This window comes from Ahaetulla prasina, chromosome 10 (genome assembly GCF_028640845.1).
Source record: "Ahaetulla prasina isolate Xishuangbanna chromosome 10, ASM2864084v1, whole genome shotgun sequence".
In the NCBI taxonomy this organism is placed as follows: Eukaryota; Metazoa; Chordata; class Lepidosauria; order Squamata; family Colubridae; genus Ahaetulla; species Ahaetulla prasina.
Window position 1 is genome coordinate 31,564,906 of NC_080548.1, and position 20,034 is coordinate 31,584,939.

Below are 20,034 nucleotides of genomic sequence, written 5' to 3' on the forward strand. Positions count from 1 at the left end.
TCCCTCTTGGAGGCTCGAGGAAAGCCTCTGGAGCCTGGGGAGGGCAAAAAATGGGCCTACCCGAAGTCCAGAAATGGGCCCATTTCTGGCCTCCGGAAGGCCTCCAGTGCCCGTGGGAGGCTGTTTTCGCCCTCCTGGAGGCTCGAAAAAAGCCTCCGGAGCCTAGGGAGGGTGAAAACACCATTCCAGCCATGGTGCAGGAGGTCAAGTAGGCCACGCCCACCCAGCAACCGGGCAGCGAACCGGTTCCTGAAATTTTTCAATCCCACCCATGGGCTGTATGTGACATTCAGGCTTACCACGACCCTCTTGGGTCCCATTAGGAGCACCCCGGGGTCTTTTCCAACCTGCTAACCATGTTTATCAGCACAAAAGCCTACAAACCAGGACTTCTCCCTTGTTTCTTGGCTCACCAATGCCCCTTGCAGAAAGGATAATGCTATTGGATGAGCTTGCCCCTGAAAAAGGAACTGGGGGGAGTATGGAAAAATGCACACAAGTGGGGCCCTTTGTTAGCATTATATATTCTGGAACAGATTCTGAAATCGGGGGGGGGGGAGCTCTTCCAATTTGCCACCCTTCTCCTTGGCCTCTCGTGGCTCAGATACCCATCGGGGCAACGGGTGGCTTTTCTTTACCAGTAAGGAGTTCCAATGAAGGACATTCGGCGGGCAAAAGTGGCACTCAGTTGGGCCGAGATTCCAAAATCAGCTGGCGGAAAGAAAGAAGAAGAAGAAAAGAAAAACAGAGAAGTTGAAAAAAAAATATCGCTTGTCGTAGATTTGCATCACGCTCTAGTTTGGGAAGATAAAGAGTGTGGACTTCAAGGAATCAATCAACCATCCAACCAACAAAATCAAGCAACCAGCAAAACCTTGGGATGGAATCTGTTACTAGGAAAATTCCACATTCCTGAAATTTTGTCTTTATACGTGGCTCTCCTAAGGGAGGCTCCACAATGAAATTTACAACCCTTCTAACTCTGAAATCTTTCTCACACGCAAACACGCATACATGGCTTACGACCGTTCGTTTAGTGACCGTTTGACATTACAACGGCACTGAAGAAAGGGACTTACGACCGTTTTTCACACTTCACAGCTGCTGCAGCATTCCCCAGTCACACGATCAAAATTCAAATGCTTGGCATCTGGTTCGTATTTATGACAACTGCAGCGTCCCACGGGGTGTGTGTATATGTGGGGGTTATTTATTTATTTATTTATTTATTTTGTCAAACACAATAATATATATAAGTATAAGCATGAAATAACCACACAAATTGAATACAACCAAAGGGAACGGTAGGACAGGAACGTAGGCACACTGGTGCTCTTATGCACGGCCCTTAATTTATCGCATGATTCCTCTTTGCGACCTTCTGGCCAGCTAGAGCACATATAACAACCGTGTTACTAACTTAACAACTGCAGTGAATCACTTAACCCAGCCTGGCAAGAAAGGTCACAAATGGGACAGACTTCACTTGAAGAACTGTCTTGCTTAGTAAGGAAATTTCGGGATCAACTGTAAGTATACGCACATAATTACAGTAGTGGCCAAAATTGTGGAAACCCTTTGGGGAAAGTATATTTTGAGGTTTGATGGCTAATAACACCACTTTTTTGGGGGGGTGGAGTTTCAAGATAATCTTATTCCACTGCTGGAATGGCCTGGGAATAGCCCAGACTTTAACCCAATTGAAAATCTGTGGAGCTAGCTAAAGAAACTGGTTAGTCAGAACAAGCGACCCAGCAATAAAACCCAGTTAATAGAAGCCATCTTTCAATCTTGGTTTCACATGATAACAGCTGCAGAACTCAAAGGCTTGGTTCACTCCATGGGAAGATGTTCATGCTAAAGGTTACCTAACTAAGTATTAACTGACAGGGTGATAATTTTTGTATATCTCATTTTTTCTATATGTTTCACTTTTCTTCTTTATACAGTAACTGCTATTCTAATAGCAAATCCTTCATAAAAGTTATTGCATTACATTCTTGATTAAATTATCTTTCCAGCCATGGTGCAGGAGGTCAAGTAGGCCACGCTCACCCAGCAACCGGGCAGCGAACCAGTTCCTGAAATTTTTCAATCCCACCGATGGGCTGTATGTGACGTTCAGGCTTACCACAACCCTCTTGGGTCCCATTAGGAGCACCCCGGGGTCTTTTCCAACCTGCTAACCATGTTTATCAGCACAAAAGCCTACAAACCAGGACTTCTCCCTTGTTTCTTGGCTCACCAATGCCCCTTGCAGAAAGGATAATGCTATTGGATGAGCTTGCCCCTGAAAAAGGAACAGGGGGTGGAGTATGGAAAAATGCACACAACTGGGGCCCTTTGTTAGCATTATATATTCTGGAACAGATTCTGAAATCGGTGGGCGGGGGGAGCTCTTCCAATCTGCCACCCTTCTCCTTGGCCTCTCGCGGCTCAGATACCCATCGGGGCAACGGGTGGCTTTTCTTTACCAGTAAGGAGTTCCAATGAAGGACATTCGGCGGGCAAAGGTGGCACTCAGTTGGGCCGAGATTCCAAAATCAGCTGGCGGAAAGAAAGAAGAAGAAAAAAAGAAAAATGGAGAAGTTGAAAAAAAAATATCGCTTGTCGTAGATTTGCATCACGCTCTAGTTTGGGAAGATAAAGAGTGTGGACTTCAAGGAATCAATCAGCCATCCAACCAACAAAATCAAGCAACCAGCAAAACCTTGGGATGGAATCTGTTACTAGGAAAATTCCACATTCCTGAAATTTTGTCTTTATACGTGGCTCTCCTAAGGGAGGCTCCACAATGAAATTTACAACCCTTCTAACTCTGAAATCTTTCTCACACGCAAACACGCATACATGGCTTACGACCGTTCGTTTAGTGACCGTTTGACATTACAACGGCACTGAAGAAAGGGACTTACGACCGTTTTTCACACTTCACAGCTGCTGCAGCATTCCCCAGTCACACGATCAAAATTCAAATGCTTGGCATCTGGTTCGTATTTATGACAACTGCAGCGTCCCACGGGGTGTGTGTATATGTGGGGGTTATTTATTTATTTATTTATTTATTTTGTCAAACACAATAATATATATAAGTATAAGCATGAAATAACCACACAAATTGAATACAACCAAAGGGAACGGTAGGACAGGAACGGTAGGCACACTGGTGCTCTTATGCACGGCCCTTAATTTATCGCATGATTCCTCTTTTGCGACCTTCTGGCCAGCTAGACGCACATATAACAACCGTGTTACTAACTTAACAACTGCAGTGAATCACTTAACCCAGCCTGGCAAGAAAGGTCACAAAATGGGACAGACTTCACTTGAAGAACTGTCTTGCTTAGTAAGGGAAATTTCGGGATCAACTGCGAAGTATACGCACATAATTACAGTAGTGGCCAAAATTGTGGAAACCCTTTTGGGGAAAGTATATTTTTGAGGTTTGATGGCTAATAACACCACTTTTTTGGGGGGGTGGAGTTTCAAGATAATCTTATTCCACTGCTGGAATGGCCTGGGAATAGCCCAGACTTTAACCCAATTGAAAATCTGTGGAGCTAGCTAAAGAAACTGGTTAGTCAGAACAAGCGACCCAGCAATAAAACCCAGTTAATAGAAGCCATCTTTCAATCTTGGTTTCACATGATAACAGCTGCAGAACTCAAAGGCTTGGTTCACTCCATGGGAAGATGTTCATGCTAAAGGTTACCTAACTAAGTATTAACTGACAGGGTGATAATTTTTGTATATCTCATTTTTTCTATATGTTTCACTTTTCTTCTTTATACAGTAACTGCTATTCTAATAGCAAATCCTTCATAAAAGTTATTGCATTACATTCTTGATTAAATTATCTTTCCATTAATCTATAATTTTATGGTACTGTAACTCCCCCAAAAAGTGGTATTATTAGCTAGCTTTAGTAAATACACGTTTCCCAAAAGGTTTCCACAATTTTGGCCGCTGCTGTAAGTTCATACATAATGCTAAACCAGATTTTTTAACTACTGCCCACAGACCGGAACCCTAATGGATAGGATTTAGAACAGTGGTGGGTTTCAATTTTTTTTACTACCGGTTCTGTGGGCGTGGCTTGGTGGACGTGGCATGGCTTGGTAGGCATGACAGGGGAAGGATATTGAGCCTCTGGTGGCTCAACAGGCTAATGCAGTCTGTTATTAACACAGCTGCTTGCAATTACTGCAGGTTCAAGTCCCACCAGCCCAAGGTTGACTCAGCCTTCCATCCTTTATAAGGTAGGTAAAATGAGGGCCCAGATTGTTGGGGGCAATAAGTTGACTTTGTATAAATATACAAATAGGATGAAGACTATTGCTAACATAGTGTAAGCCGCCCTGAGTCTTCGGAGAAGGGCGGGATATAAATGCAAAAAAAAAATAAAAAAAAATCTCCATTCCCACCCCACTCCAGGGGAAGGTTACTGCAAAATCCCCATTTCCTCCCCATCAGCTGGGACTGGGGAGGCAGAGAATAGATGGGGGCGGGGCCAGTCAGAATTTTTACTCCTGGTTCTCCGAACTACTCAAAATTTCCGCTACGGTTCTCCAGAACTGGTCAGAACCTGATGAAACCCACTTCTGATTTAGGGGCACTACACGGTGCCCATAGACCCTCGAGATAAGGTGGCTAAGAGTGAAACAATGTCCAGAGAATGAACCTACCCAGTTTTACTTCTCCCTGGTCATTGAGAAGGATGTTAGCCCCCTGAAAGATGAAGAGCAGAAAAAGAAAGTGAAACTTAACTCAGAGTGAAATAGACTGGCGTCCAGAGGGTAACAACCTCCCTCGGCCAACAAGACAATATTCCCAATTCCCAGGCTCCAGGTTCCCTTTCTATTTAACATAACATAACATAACAACAGAGTTGGAAGGGACCTTGGAGGTCTTCTAGTCCAACCCCCTGCCCAGGCAGGAAACCCTACACCACTTCACACAAATGGTTATCCAACATCTTCTTAAAAACTTTCAGTGTTGGAGCATCCACAACTTCTGCAGGCAAGTCGTTCCACTTATTAATTGTTCTGACTGTCAGGAAATTTCTCCTTAGTTCTAAGTTGCTTCTTTCTTTGATCAGTTTCCACCCATTGCTTCTTGTTCTACCCTCAGGTGCTTTGGAGAACAGCCCGACTCCCTCTTCTTTGTGGCAACCCCTGAGATATTGGAAGACAGCTATCATGTCTCCCATGGAGACATGAGGCTCTCATGGAGTTCCAATTTTTACAAACTGCTCTGCAAAAAGTTTTCCAACTTTTCTACCTCATTTTGTGACTGCGGGCAGGCAAAATATATGACCCCTACCGACTTTGCTTTCTGTTCTCTATCTTCCCCATCACTGTTGCGTAGACATCCCTCTGCTCACCTCCGCCAGTGACCTGCATCCCATTCAGATGTGGGTCCCCAGGATGTTCTCCTTGATATTCAGAATACTAGTAACACTTATTTGAAAATGCAGGAGAAAGGTTCGTCCCAGCACCTGGGTTGGGATGCTAGTTTAACTCTGCAGCGTAACTAAATCTGGAGTCTACAGACCCACGCTACAAACTGAGGAAAGGTTCCATCTGTTAAAAATAGCAGAAACAGCACACTGATGGCTTCCTTTTTCGGTGTCAGGTGTGAACAATCAGGGATCACACTTTCAGTTATCGTATTTTTCAGAGTATAAGACACTCCGGACTATAAGATGCCCCTACCATTTTTGGTGAGGAAAACAAGAAAAAGAAATCTGCCTCCCAGCAATTTTGCCTCGTTGCAGCGAACAGCCTGCTTTACTTTCATTTTCGTTTTCAGCATAGCTTGATTAGCACAAGGGGGAAAAAAACTGCTCCCAGCAATTTACCTCCTTGCAGCAAGCAGCAGAGGCCCCTGCAAAACAGCTGAGAGCAAAACAGCTGAGAGTTGGGAGGCCGATCCAATCAACTTGTGCTAATTAGGCTGTGCTGAAGCTGAAATGGGCTGTTTCTTCTTGCTGCTTGCTGCAAGGAGGTAAATTGCTGGGAGGCAGAGGCCAAAGGGTGGGCGGGCTACATTCGTTGTATAAGACACACCCAAATTTTCACCCCCTTTTAGGGGGGGAAAAGGTGCGTCTTATACTCAGAAAAATACGGTAAGCTGATTTATTGCTCTAGCTCAGGGATGTCAAACTCGATGTCATTGAGGGCTCCGTCAGAGTTGTGTTTGACCTCGGGAGTGTGTGTGTGTGTGGCCAGCTCAATATCATTCATCGAGGCTCCGTTTCCCGGGCTCTGCTTTGGGCCACAATGGCCCTCCCGGGCTCCGTTTTCAATCGCGACAACCTCCTGCAGCCCTCTGCCAGTGAAAATGGAGCTCCAGAGGACTGCGTGTGGCATTCCTGAGCTCCGTTTTCACTGGCAGAGGGTTGCAGGAGGCCGTTGCGGCCCAAAAGGAGCCCAGGAGGAACTTCCTTTTTGCTGGCAGAGGCACCAAAGGGCGATCCTTGGCTGTTTCCAGGGCAGCCCCGCAGCCAGATCTAAGCCTTGAATTTGACACCCCCTTCTCTCGCTTATACACAAGAATCTATCAACTAAGGATCAGCACTAAATTGCCATTAGATAAAGAGTTAATAGTGGAATTCAAGAGGGGTTGGCCCTAGACCTCTTGTGAGAATGTAAAGACTCCAGACTAATACCTCTCTTGACTCCACCAGTTCTTCTCCTACACTCTCTCCTGAATTAATTTGCTCAAGAAAACTGGAGACAGACGATAACGTAAGAGAAGGACAAGCTTCGTAATTCTTACCTTTATATCTCGATGGATCTTGCCTTGTTTGTGAAGATAAGACAAACCCTGGAAGGATGGGGGGGGGAAACACAACTTACATCCCATTATCTTTGAAATATGCTTAATGTAACAACATTTAATATATGGGTAGTCTTTAATTTATGGCTACAATTGAGACCAAAATTTTGGTAACTAAACAAGGTGGTTGTTAAGTTAGTCACGCCCTATTTTATGACCTTTTTTGCCACGGTTGTTAATTAGATAGCTGCAGTCATTAAGTGAATCACATGGCCATTAAGTGAATCTGGCTTTCTATTTTTTTAAAATCTAGTTCACTTAATCTATTTCTCTAAAAGTTGGGAGAGTTCTAAAGAAGCAGTTGATTTGCATGTGGGATAATATTCCAGGTTCAGGCTAAAGCTAACACACTTCTAAACCCTCGGGGAAAATGGTGTGGGGAAAGGGGTATCAAAGTTTTCTACTTACTTGTAAGGTTTCCCGGCAGATATAGGCAATCTGTAGCTCCGACAAGGGCCCCGTGACTGAAAAACAACAAGGAGACAAGACAGTGAGTACCCCTTTTCATCCTGCAAGAATTTCGCCACGCCTCCAGCGCCGCTTCTGGTATTTTGAACGATCTGGAAAAATTTCGGATTTCTCATTGCTGGAGAAATGGAGGAATGGCAATTCCAAAACAGGGCTGGCTCGGATGATTTTGCATGTGGAGAAGAGGCGCTGTCTAACCCTAACCCTTGACCTCTGCAATGAATTTTCGTGGTGCGCTTAAATAGTTTTGGTTTTTATTTATAGCAGTTTAGATGGCCATTTAACTTTTAATAAAACAATATCTCTAATTATAGAAATATAAATCGTCGACAAGCCTGACCCTTGAAATGTACTTGCCCTCTTCTTGCCTCTCTTCCTTCCTTCCTTCCTTCCTCTCCCTCTCATTCCTTCCCCTTTCTTTTCTTCCTTCCTTCCTTCTTCTCCCTCTTTTCTTTCCTTCCCATTCTTTTCCCTCTTCCTTCCTTCCTTCCCTCTCTTCTTTCTTTCCTCTCTCTCCCTCCCTCTCTTCCTTCCCACTCCTCCCCTCTTGAAGTGTACTTGCCCTCTTCTTGCCTAGTTTTTTTCCTTTCCTTTCCTCCCTCCCCACCCTCTTTCTCTCTCCTTCCTTCCTTCCTTCCTTCCTTCCTTCCTTCCTTCCTTCCTTCCTTCCTTCCTTCCTTTCTTTCTCTTTTTTATTTTTGAGTACAGTTCAAGGTCAAATAGAACAGGAAAAAAAGAAGGGAAGGCAAAATAAAAATAACACTTTTTTAAAATACGAAAAGAAACATAGGGAAAGCAAAATAAAAATAACACTTTTTTAAAATACAAAAAGAAACATTGGTGCTACCCTGTTGTGGGTCTCCACCAATCCAACTCTCCTTGTGCTTTGAAGACTTTTCATCCTGCTCACATCGTCCGAACCATCAAGGCAAGTTTAAAAAAAAAAAAAACCTTGCCTAAATTGGCTGATTCCCTAAAATTCCAGCTGTCTGTATACTGTATAACAAGCAAACCTCTCCCACCCCCCATCTCTGCCCTTTGCTGGGATGCTGTGTTCCAGCTGACTTTTGATCTCCATCTCCCCCGCCCCCGGCGCCCCCCTCAAGAGATGCAACTACAGAAGGGAGGAAGTGAAGAAGCGGCAAGAAAGCATTAAAAATGAAAACGAGACAGCAGTGTTGTGGTCAACCTGTTATCATTCAAGTTGTGCTCGTGAGGTTTCTCTGCCTTCACTCTGAAACCAGAAGGTGGGGAGACAAAGGCTTTGGTGCCCCAAAACAAGGACCCTCGGGTTAGCCTTTGTCCAAACACCCTCCTTGCTTGTTTCAGCTGCAGCCCACCCACCGCTCGCCTGGTCTCTTCACCCTTCTGTGAACGGAGCTTCCTGCAAACAGAAGTTTCTCCTGCCCTGAAGGATAGAATCAGGATGGTCAAAAGGAAAAAAAAAATTTCTTAGCCAACGCATAATCAAACTTTGGAATTCGCTCCCTTGAGGTGCCGTGCCGGTGATCCACTTGTCTCGCTTAAAAAGAGTTGGACCATGTTGTGCTCTGCCAGCAGCCTGTGGAGCTGGTAACCGAGTTGGATAGCGATGAGGCTGAGATGGGGCCAGGGCCATCGGGGAGTGAAGTGCGGACTCCAGAGCCTCCAGAGACTGACAGTAGTGAGGCAGAGGAACAGGAGAAGCCTGTTCCTAATGCACGCATGAGAAGAGCTGCCAGAAGGCAAGAGCAGCTCAAGCAAAGAGGACAACTCGGAGGTAGGGCCAAGAGATGATTGGCCCCTCCCATAAGGCTTAGAAGACCAGCAACGGCGTTTGGGCTCTTTGCTGGAAAACAACGTTGATAGATTTGTCTTGCTACATTTATTTCTTGTCTTCTGCTTTTGAACTTTTGCCAAGAAAAGCCTTTGGCAGTTTGCCTAATTAGACCAAGGTTGGTGATAAGACTGAAGAATTGTGTTAGGAAGAATTTGCTTTGATTTAGTATGGACGAGGCTGAGAATGAGTTAATTCTCAGCTGTTCTAATAAAGTCTGTTTGTTTTTGAACTGACTGAGTTTACTACTACTTGGGCCTGGGACAAAACACAAGGAACCTCTCCTCGATCCCATCCCATTAAATTTCTTTCTTTGGAGGGAGTTTTTCCTTCTGATTAGACTTACAGTATATGATTGGGAGCCTAGCACGCAGTCATTCCTCCCGGCCAGTTAACAATTCTTCTTTCAAGCTGGCCAAAAAGTAACAAAACTTTGTGTTAGTCCAAGAAATAGGAGTGCCGAGCTTTGCGACTCTCTTGTGTCCTTTCTGATTTTTGGCTGTCCTTCTAAGCAGCAGAAGACAACTCTGAAGTGCGGAACAACGTAAGCAGACTAGAAAGGGGGAAGTTTGCAACCGAACCTAAGCCAGCCGAACGACGTGGGGTCTCTTCATTTGAAACAGGTGCTACTGACACGCTAGAGAAAGCCAACAACCGCACTTGGTTTCACTTCTGTTGCAAAAAAGGACTGCTTAATTATTCGGTTGTACCTCCTTCCCCAAGGAGCTCGTGAACCGGGCACCCAAAGGGACATGCTTTCATGTGTGTGTGTGTGTGTGTGAGAGAGAGACATCTTTCCTTCCTCTCTTAACAACTGTACTTAAATTTACATTCAAACACTTTGGGAGATAAAAAACAAAGGAAAGTTCTCTGCACTGTATCTTAGAATACAGAATGAGAGAGTTGGAAGGGATCTTGGAGGTCTTCTAATTCAACCACCTGTCCAACCAGGACACCCTACACCAGGGGTCTCCAACCTTGGTCCCTCTAAGACTTGGGGACTTCAACTCCCAGAGTCCCTCAGCCAGCTTTGCTGTGAGTTGAAGTCCACAAGTCTTAAAGGGACCAAGATTGGAGACCCCTGCCCTACACCATTCTGGACAAATGGCTGTCCATTTTTTTTCTTAAAAACCTTCCAGTGTTGGAGTATGCACAACTTCTGGAGGCAAGCCGTTCCACGGGCTAATTGTTTTCACGGTCAGGAAATTCCGCCTTCGTTCCAGGTTACTTCTCTCCTTGATTAGTTTTCCATCCGTTGCTTCTTGTCCTGCCCTTAGGTGCTTTGGAAAGTAGGTTGACCCCCTCTTCTCTATTTTTTTTTTTTGTTTGTTTTACATTTATACCCCGCCCTTCTCCGAAGACTCAGGGCGGCTTACAGTGTATAAGGCAATAGTCTCATTCTATTTGTATATTTTTACAAAGTCAACTTATTGCCCCCCCAACAATCTGGGTCCTCATTTTACCTACCTTATAAAGGATGGAAGGCTGAGTCAACCTTGGGCCGGGCTTGAACCTGCAGTAATTGCAGGCTTTGTGTTCTTAATAACAGGCTTTTACCAGCCTGCGCTATTCACCGGCCCTCTATGACAGCCCCCTCAAATATCAGAAGATTGCTATAATGTCACCTTCTCTTCCTTAGACTAGACATACCAAGTTCCTGCAACTGTTCATCATATGCTTTAGCTTCCAGTCCCCTCATCATCTTTGTTGCTCTTTTGGGGGCTCTTTCTAGAGTCTCAACATCTTGGTTAGACCGGTCTTTTCTTGAGTGATGGGCCTGCCAGAGGGCTAAAATGCCCATCATCCACAGCAGTGGTGAAATCTGAACCGGTTTACTACCAGTTCGCTGGCTGCGCACACCACGCACCAAATGCCCGCCAAAAGGAGACATGGGGTAAGTAGAACAGCGCGGGGGGTGTGTGTGATCAGTTGTGGCGCGCAATCTTTTTTTTTTTACTTTTAAAAGTATTTTTTTACAACCTTTCCGGCCAAAGAGGTGGTTAAAAATGCTTTTAAAAGTAAAAAAAAAAGGCTCTGATGATCAGGCAGTTCAGCTGGAATTGTCAGCCTTTTTTTTAACTTTTAAAAGCATTTTTTTTACAACCTCTTCGGGCCAAATATGTTGTTAAAAAAATGCTTTTAAATGTTAAAAAAAGAGGCTCTGACGATTGTGCGGCTCAGCTGGGCATGGGCGGGGAGGGGGATGGATTTTTGCTACCGGTTCTCCGAACCACCCACCGCCATCGCTACTGGATTGGCTGATCTGGTCCGAACCGGGAGCATTTTACCCATGATCCACAGTGCATGTGGGTGCATGTGCTGGCCGGGGAATTCTGGGAGTTGAAGTCCACAAGTTATAAAGTTGCCAAGGTTGGAGACCCCTGGATTAGAAGACCTCCGAAGTCCCTTCCAGCCCTAAGAGTCTATGATTCTATTATAAGCTCATCTTAGGAAGTGCAAATGAGATTTGTCCTGTCTTCTTAGCAGCTACCTTGATAGATGTCCTGAAGGGAGCCTCCGGAGCAGAATTCCATGCAAATCCACAGCTTCTTAAACCTGAAGGAAGGAGAGGAAACAGGGTTCGTGTGGAAGGAAGCCAAGAATGGAGGGGGGGGGAGGGAGGAAGGAGGAGGAAGAATCGGGGCCAGCTCTCCGGATTGCCCATGAGCGCTTTCTAATCGGAGCCATAGCACTCTCAAGACTTATATACCGCTTCACGGTGCTTCGCAGCCCTCTCTGAGCGGTTTACAGAGTCAGCCTATTTGCCCCCAACAATCCGAGTCCTCATTTTACCGACCTCGGAAGGACGGAAAGCTGAGTCCAACCTTGAAGCTGGTGGGAATCGAACTGTTGACAGTCGGCAGAATTAGCCTGCGATACTGCATTCTAGCCACTGCGCCAGCACGGCTCTGCCGTACACCAGTTTTGCGTCCCACCCGCGCCCTTTCTCAAGGCAAGGAAATATTTCCAAGAGAATCGGCCCATCTCCAGATAAAGGATCGCTCACCGGATGTAACTCCCATAGTAGGCGACGATGTTTGGATGTTTGCAGGTTTTCACCATCACGATCTCTTGTTGGATAGCAACGCAATCATCATCTGGGCACAAAAAGAAGAACAGGCATTTTAGGACTTAGGGTTTTAGGATAGAAGGGAAACAGGCTCTCCCTTCTAGCACTGATGATGTTACCTAGTTGGGCAATGAAGGGAAACAAGCATTATAAATCTGGATTTATAAAAGGGAGACAGATGAGGAATAATGTTAGGCAGATTGTTAATTTACTGGAGTATTTAGAAAAGAAAATTTTTATTCCAGCAGCATTTATTTTTCTTGATGCAGAGAAAGCTTTTGATCGATTGCATTGGGATTTTTTATTTAAATTAATAGACAAGATGCAATTTGGAGATGGTTTTACAAGAATAATTAGGGCAATTTATGGAGAGCAAACAGCACAGATTATAATCAATGGTAGCTTAACAGAACCTTTTAAGATTGCGAAAGGAACAAGACAGGGATGTCCTTTATCACCATAATTGTTTATTTTAACTCTAGAACCATTATTGGATAAAATACGAGAAGTAAAGGAGATAGAGGGAATTAAAGTTAGACAAGATGAATATAAGCTGAGAGCTTTTGCAGATGACCTGGTGATTGCAAGGAAACAAGCAAGCTCAGAGAGCACCAGGGACCACTCATGTCAACCCCGAGCTATAAATATTCTCCTTTATTGAAACAATTGGATCCGAGCTTTCCAGATGCTGCAGGGCTTCGACGCCCAACATATCCCCACTGCGTTGTTGTGTTACAGGTTGTCCCAGACTCGCGATCACAACTGAGCCCCAAATGTCCGTTGTCCGACAAAGCGGTTGTTAAGTGAGCTTTGACCCATTTTACGACCTCTTTTTGCCACAGTCGTTAGGGCAAAACACTGCCGCGGTGAAGCGAATAATGCAGTCATTAAGCGAATCTGGCTTCCCACATTATCTTTGCTTCTTGGAAGCCAGCTGGGAAGGTTGCACGTGGTTAGCTGGGGAATATAGGAGTTGAAGTCGCCAAGGGTTTAATTTTTTTCCTTGCTCACCTGCTTCCATCTTTACAATTTTGATGGCAGACAGCTTTCCAGACTCTCTGTTCCTTGCCTGAGAAGAAGACAGTGACCCAAAAGTTAATTTAAAAGTTGTTTTTCTTTTTATTTTTTGAAAGGCAGGGGCAGGAGGCAGAAATTCTGTTTAAATCGAGCCAATGGAACGACAAAAGGAGCAGAGTTCTAATTCCGCACCTACCCCATCTTGGCTGGTTTTGTCAAAACTCTTTTTCTACCATCCTTTTTTTCTCTCTCTCTCACTCGTTCTCTCTCTTGATGTTGGCTTTCTCAGACATTTCCCAGTTTGGAAGGGAAAGTGAGAAAGAGGAAGAGCCGGCTGAAAATGTTTTGTGTATTGCTGGCAGAGGATACAGCTGCTTGCCCTCAGCTAGGTTTCTTCTTTTTTTTTTGTTTGTTTGTTTGGGTATTATTATTATTATCTTCATCCACACTTTGTGCTGTTCAAGCAACATTTTTATGTTTTGTAGGCAGCATTGTGGGGGGGAGGGCATCGTAGCAATGGCAGCCTGAGATTGCTCAATCGCTCCTTCCTTGGAAAACAGATGTGTGAAACCGGCTGAGGACAAAACTATTTTTATTTATTTTGCAAAAATAGAGCGGGGCAAATAAAGCAGGGGTCTCCAACCTTGGTCACTTTAAGACTTGTGGACTTCAACTCCCAGAGTTCTCCCAGACTCTGAGAGTTGAAATCCACAAGTCTTAAAGTGACCAAAGTTGGAGCCCCCTGAAATAAAGGATTTTAGCCCCTTGCTGGGCTAAACAATTGAGGGAGTGGATCTTCAAGCATGAGCATTAATTTAGTTGTGAAGGGTGTGACTAATGGGGAGAAAACATCCTTTTCTTGCAGGGATTATTTAAAAAGAAGAAGAAAAAGAAAAAAAAACTATGTAATTATGTACATCTGGCCAACCAGTGGAGCTTTGTTTGATTACAGGAGTATAAAAAAAAACAAGTAAATAAAAAAAAACAAAAGAAAGTTATAGTAGTAAACAGGAAACTTTATACAGGGGCTGCCCGCCTTCCACTGTCATCTATGCAGCTTTGAGGAATCTTTATAGAGAAGCCTAAAATTGCAGCAATTAAACTGAAATTAATGGAGGCTTGCACGGTGCAAGGCTTCCATTGGCGGGCACAGGGATCAAATAATCTCTCTTTTGAACCAAGGACGGTTCTATCCAGCCATGGGGTCTCAGGCTTGGCATTTTTAAGATTGTGGACTTCGGTTCCCAGAATTCCCCAGCCAGCCAGACTGCTGGGGAATTCTGTTGAGTTTTGAAGTCCACGCATATTACAAGTTGCTAAGGTTGAGTGAAATACTGTTAAAACAGAAAGTCAAACGGATTCAATTCCAAACATCCCTCGGGGTGTGGTAAATTAACACGCTTGTACACAGCAACAGCTCATAACATAACATAACATAACATAACATAACATAACAACAGAGTTGGAAGGGACCTTGGAGGCCTTCTAGTCCAACCCCCTGCCCAGGCAGGAAACCCTACACCATCTCAGTCAGATGGTTATCCAACATTTTCTTAAAAATTTCCAGTGTTGGAGCATTCACAACTTCTGCAGGCAAGTCGTTCCACTTATTAATTGTTCTGTCAGGAAATTTCTCCTTTTATTTTATTTATTTTATTTGTCACAACATCATACAAAAAGATTATATAGTATATACACATATAAACATATATAGGAAGAAGAAAAGAAAAACAATAGGACAGGAACGGTAGGCACGTTTGTGCGCTTATGCACGCCCCTTATGGTCCTCTTAGGAATGGGGTGAGGTCAATAGTAGAAAGTTTTTGGTTAAAGCTGTTAGGATTATGGGAAGAGACCACAGAGTCAGGTAAAGTATTCCAAGCACTGATGATTCTGTTGCAGAAGTCGTATTTTCTGCAATCTAGATTAAAGCGGTTTACATTAAGTTTAAATCTATTGGTTGCCCTTGTATTATTGCAATTAAAGCTGAAGTAGTCTTTGACAGGAAGGACATTACAATAGATGATTCTGTGAGTTAAACTTAGGTCTTGTCGAAGGCGACGGAGTTCCAAGTTTTCTAAGCCTAGGATTTCAAGTCTGGTGGGATAAGGTATTTTGTTGTTTTCAGAGGAATGGAGAACTCTTCTTGTAAAATATTTCTGGACACGTTCAATTGTATTGATGTCAGAGATGTGGTGAGGGTTCCAAACAGGTGAGCTGTATTCTAGAATTGGTCTAGCAAATGTTTTATATGCTCTGGTTAGTAGTGTGGTGTTTTGGAAAAGAAGCTGCATAAAATTAGGTTTACAACTCTTAGAGCTTTTTTGCTATGTAGTTGCAGTGGGCTTTGGCACTTAGATCATTTGACATGAAAACTCCAAGGTCTTTAACGGGATGGGGTCGTCTGTAAGGTAATGTCCATCTAGTATGTACTTAGTTTTAGAGTTCTTTTTCCTATATGTAAGACTGAGCATTTGCTGGTTGAAATTTGGAGCTGCCAATTTTAGACCAAGCGGTTAGATGGTCAAGGTCGTTTTGAATGATAGAAGTGTTGTCTGTGGTGTTAAATAGTTTGACATCGTCAGCAAAGAGAACACAATTACTTGAGATATGGTCACAAAGATCATTAATGTATAGAATAAAGAGTGTTGGTCCAAGGACGCTGCCTTGAGGAACGCCACTCTTGACAGGAACAGGATTTGATAAAGCATTGCCAATTTTGACCACTTGTTGTCTGTTAGACAGAAAAGCAGATATCCATTTGTGGAGGGGTCCTGAGATGCCATAGGATGTTAGTTTAAGGAGAAGTTTATCGTGTACTACTGAGTCAAAAGCTTTGCAGAAGTCTATGTAGATTGCATCTATTGATTTGCCTTGATCTAGATTTGAAGTCCATATGTTTTTGCAGTGGAGAAGTTGTAAGTTACATGATAACTTTTCCTGAAACCAAATTGTTTGTTGGAGAGTAGGTTGTTAGTTTCTAAGTGTGAGGTAATGGATTGATTGATGATAGATTCCATGACTTTGCAGGTGACGAGCAAAGGGAGATCGGTCTGTAGTTTTCGACTAAGCTGGGGTCTCCTTTTTGAAGATGGGGATGACTGTGGCTAGTGACCAAAGTTTGGGAAGAGAACTGGTAGTGAAAGCTTTATCAAAGATAATACTTAGGGGTTCAGCTATATTAATGGAAAGTTTTTAAGAAATATGCACATAGACCATCAGGTCCAATAGAAAGCGATGGTTTTAAGTTGTGAAGAGCTTTACCAACGTTGTCTTCTGTGAAATCTATATGAGTTAAATCATCATAGTCATTGCTGGTTCGTTTGTGGAATGTTGGATATGTGTTATCGGAGTTAACAAAAACTGAGCCAAAGAAAATGTTGAAGAGGTTTGCTTTGACTGTTTCGTCATTGCATTCTTTGTTGTTAGAATCTTTTAGTGGTGGGATGGATCTTGAATCTTTAAGTTTACTGTTGACAAAATTATAAAAGGCACGATTGGAATTTGTGCGTAAAGGTTTTCTTCTTGCTTGGTGTGGTAATTTGTGCATTCAGTTTTAATTTGGTTGCATATGTTTCTGTAACGGTTTCTGAAGTTTGTAACATAGCCTTTTTGTTTCTTTTCCAGAGGATTTTTTTGATTGAAGCTTTTTTATTGATATGGGTAGTTTGTTTTTCTTGGACATGGTAGTCATTCGTGGTACATATAATTTAATGACTCTATTGATTTCAAGTAGGAAGATTCTATAGAGGTCATCAGCGGTTATGCAGGTTGCAAACAGATTTTGCCAGTTCAGAAGTGAAAGATCGTTGTTTATAAGGTCGTAATTGGCTTTCTTGAAGTTGTAGTTGGGAGTTCTGGTGTTATGACGAATTAAGTATGGACGATATTGAGACGAAAATCAATCATGCAGTGGTCGCTGTTTGGTAAACGTTCTTTAACTTGTATACCGTAAATTGAGAATGGATTGTTGCAGAAGATGAGGTCAAGGCAGTTGTTGAGTCTTGTATTGTTAGTTACAAGTTGTTCAAGACCTAGGTTTGTAACAGCGTTGTATAGTGTAGTATGGATTGGGTCAGTTGAACATTCATTGGTTGTCCAGTTAATGAGAGGTAGATTTAAGTCACCCAGGAAGATAAGAGGGTATGGGCAAGAGGTAGTCCATGTTAGCATTGAGGTTAGCATATTTGCGTGGGTAATGTCATAGTCGGGGGCTCTGTAGCATAGTAAGAATCAAGAGTAGTGTCAAGGGATAGGTCGATACTATGGTTTCAGGAAGAGAGAGTTTATGTGCTACTTGGATATTTTTTAGATTCAGTGTCTTTTGTAAAGATAGCCACTCCACCACCTCTTCGGTTTTCCCGATCTGATCGATAGACTTGATATTCTTTGTTTGAGATAATGGAGTCAGGAAGGGATGAATTCAGCCATGTTTCGCAAACAAAAATGATATCAAATGTGCCACTGTTTAATAAGAGGATAAATTCAGGTAATTTGTTGACTATGCTTCTTGCATTTATCAATTTGCATTTGAGATCTGATATGATTGGTGTTGAAGAGGTAAGGGGCGTGCATACCTAGTTTTGGGTGTTAGTAGGTTGGGGGTTGTGGACAATAGATGGTTGTATAGATGGTTGGATGGTAGTTTGGGTGTTTGGATGGATGGTTGTTTGGATGGCTGGTTGGGTGGATTGTTGGGTGGCTGTTTGGATGGCTGGTTGGATGGTCCTTAGTTCTAAGTTGCTTCTTTCTTTGATCAGTTTCCACCCATTGCTTCTTGTTCTACCCTCAGGTGCTTTGGAGAACAGCCCGACTCCCTCTTCTTTGTGGCAACCCCACAAAGCTCACTTTTAAACCGGTTCGGCTCTTCCCCCAAATAATCGATCCGATGATTGGAATCGACTTAATGAACCAATCAGTATGAGCGTTCGAATTAAATCAAATCAAACAACAGACTCTGATCAGAACTTGCGAGATATTCTTACATTCCCTAAGGAGTCCCATACAAAGCCCAAATCCAGGGACCACCTGCCCTTATGGCTATTTCCAATATGTTAAGGACAGAGAGAGAGAGAGAGAGAGAAACTATCAGGAATAATGTAAGAGTGGTTTTTTCAACTACCTAAATTTTATTCATTTTGCAGGCTCGTGCCTTTAGGTAAAATTAATTATTAACCTTTAATAAAAATGATTTAATGCAATTTGTGAGTGGGCTACCAAACTCTTCTGCCTTTTAAACAGGTTAGTTGCAGGGGGGAAAATTGCAAACAATTAGTCCTGGCTGGGATTCAGTCACTCCATCCCATAACTTCTTGCCCACATAAAACCGATTGAATAATAGAATTCTCAGCCACGGATGGAGTCAGGAACCACTGATGGGACTCAAAAAAGTCTACACTTCTGTACTTTTATGCCTACTTCTCCTTGAGGATTCCACCCAAAACAATTATAGTACATTTATTGCTAAACCATCAGATTAACCTTCCGTTATGGGCTTTACCTAAGATACAACCAGGATTTTAATGCATTGCAAACAGCTGGAGATGCTTCTTTATTTATTAGACTAATAAGATCAGTTTCCCCTATAACATGTGGCCCAAAGTTCCACAGACTAATATTAACTTTTTTTTAAAAAAAAATAATTTGCACCTTGCCTTTTCTTTGAAGGTTGATCTATATTTGTTGCGTCTGGAACATGTCTGGAACCAAACCGTTTAAGCACCCCACAGCTAAAAAAAGGTGCCCGAGTAGCACTCGAACCCAAACCCCGGGTGCAGGACAACGGAGGTTACCTTATAGACTTCCCCATAGGTCCCTCCGCCAACCCGCTGGAGAAGTTCAAAGTCCTCTTGAGGGTTTCGGGTGGAAATCTCTAGGCGAGCCGCCCTTTCTCGAACATCCATTGTTCAGGGTTTCCCCCCTTGTGCAGCCGGAGAGTATAAACTCTGCACGCGTGTAGGCGTCGTTTCTCTGTGCTGTGGTCAGGATACGGGTGAACTTTTCTGTAGGGTTCTGCTTCCTGATTTGCAGCGTGATTAATGTGGGCGAGCAGATTTCTGAGACTGAAGGACAAAGAGCCTCTTCAGCTGATCCAGAACTGATCAAGACCCTTCTTGGACTTTGGGTGTGGATGGGGGTCTCTCCAGCCTGCAGGTTGCCCCAAATCCCTCTCAAAATCCTTTTTTTTTAAAAAAAAAAATTCTGATTGGTGATCATTGAGTTTCCTGCCACACCGAGGGGGAAATAGATAGTTTACAGGCCATGTGTGCTTAGAATTGCTGTTGCCTCAAGATTAGATTGTGAACTTTGTGAAAGTTTTGGGAAGGTCCTCCAGACCAGAATAACAGAATTGCAGAGTTGGCTGAGGAACTCTGGGAGTTGAAGTCCACAAGTCTTAAAGGGACCGAGGTTGGAGACCCCTGATCTAGGTCAGGCTTCAGGAGGCCAAGGCCTGTTAGAGCCGGGATGTCTAAAATCTTGGCCATTTTTAAGGTGCGTGGACTTCCACTCCCAGAATTCCCCAGCCTGCATGGGGGCTGGGGAATTCTGGGAGTTGAAGTCCGTTTGTTGTTCTGTCCTCCTTCGCCTCCATCCGAGCGATGGCTTAATTAGTCGGCACTATCAGCTCTGGCAGCAGAATCGCCAGCGTCTGCCAAGTGTCTCCGTTATCTCCCTCGACGCCGATGAGTCACCCAGGAACAAACAGTACTTCAGCTTTTAGTTAATCAGTTGATTTGCCTGCTACGAAGAGGCACAGCAGCTCTTGCTGCTTTTATATTCTGTGGGGTGTGGCTCCATGACTCAGCACTTCCTAGGCCTGCCC

The 20,034-nt window shown here is 43.6% G+C and overlaps 1 protein-coding gene across 5 annotated transcripts in view; it reads right to left on the bottom strand.

Moving 5' to 3' along the window:
- The window catches only part of MAP4K1 (mitogen-activated protein kinase kinase kinase kinase 1), a 43,065-nt gene extending 23,866 nt beyond the window's left edge, over positions 1-19,199 (bottom strand). For 2 of the 5 annotated variants that reach the window (XM_058196309.1, XM_058196310.1), the window contains exons 1-8: positions 19,004-19,199; positions 13,206-13,263; positions 12,132-12,222; positions 11,616-11,680; positions 7,249-7,304; positions 6,781-6,828; positions 4,686-4,728; positions 2,475-2,547 (exon numbers count right to left, since the gene is read on the bottom strand). In XM_058196309.1, the coding sequence (XP_058052292.1) occupies positions 2,475-2,547; positions 4,686-4,728; positions 6,781-6,828; positions 7,249-7,304; positions 11,616-11,680; positions 12,132-12,222; positions 13,206-13,263; positions 19,004-19,114 (545 nt within the window). In that variant the 5' untranslated portion in view covers positions 19,115-19,199. Of the gene's footprint in view, positions 1-638; positions 712-2,474; positions 2,548-4,685; positions 4,729-6,780; positions 6,829-7,248; positions 7,305-11,615; positions 11,681-12,131; positions 12,223-13,205; positions 13,264-18,860; positions 18,932-19,003 lie in introns of those variants that run through there. The other 3 variants (XM_058196308.1, XM_058196306.1, XM_058196311.1) reach the window with 3 other exon arrangements.
- Positions 19,200-20,034: the final 835 nt, after the last annotated feature.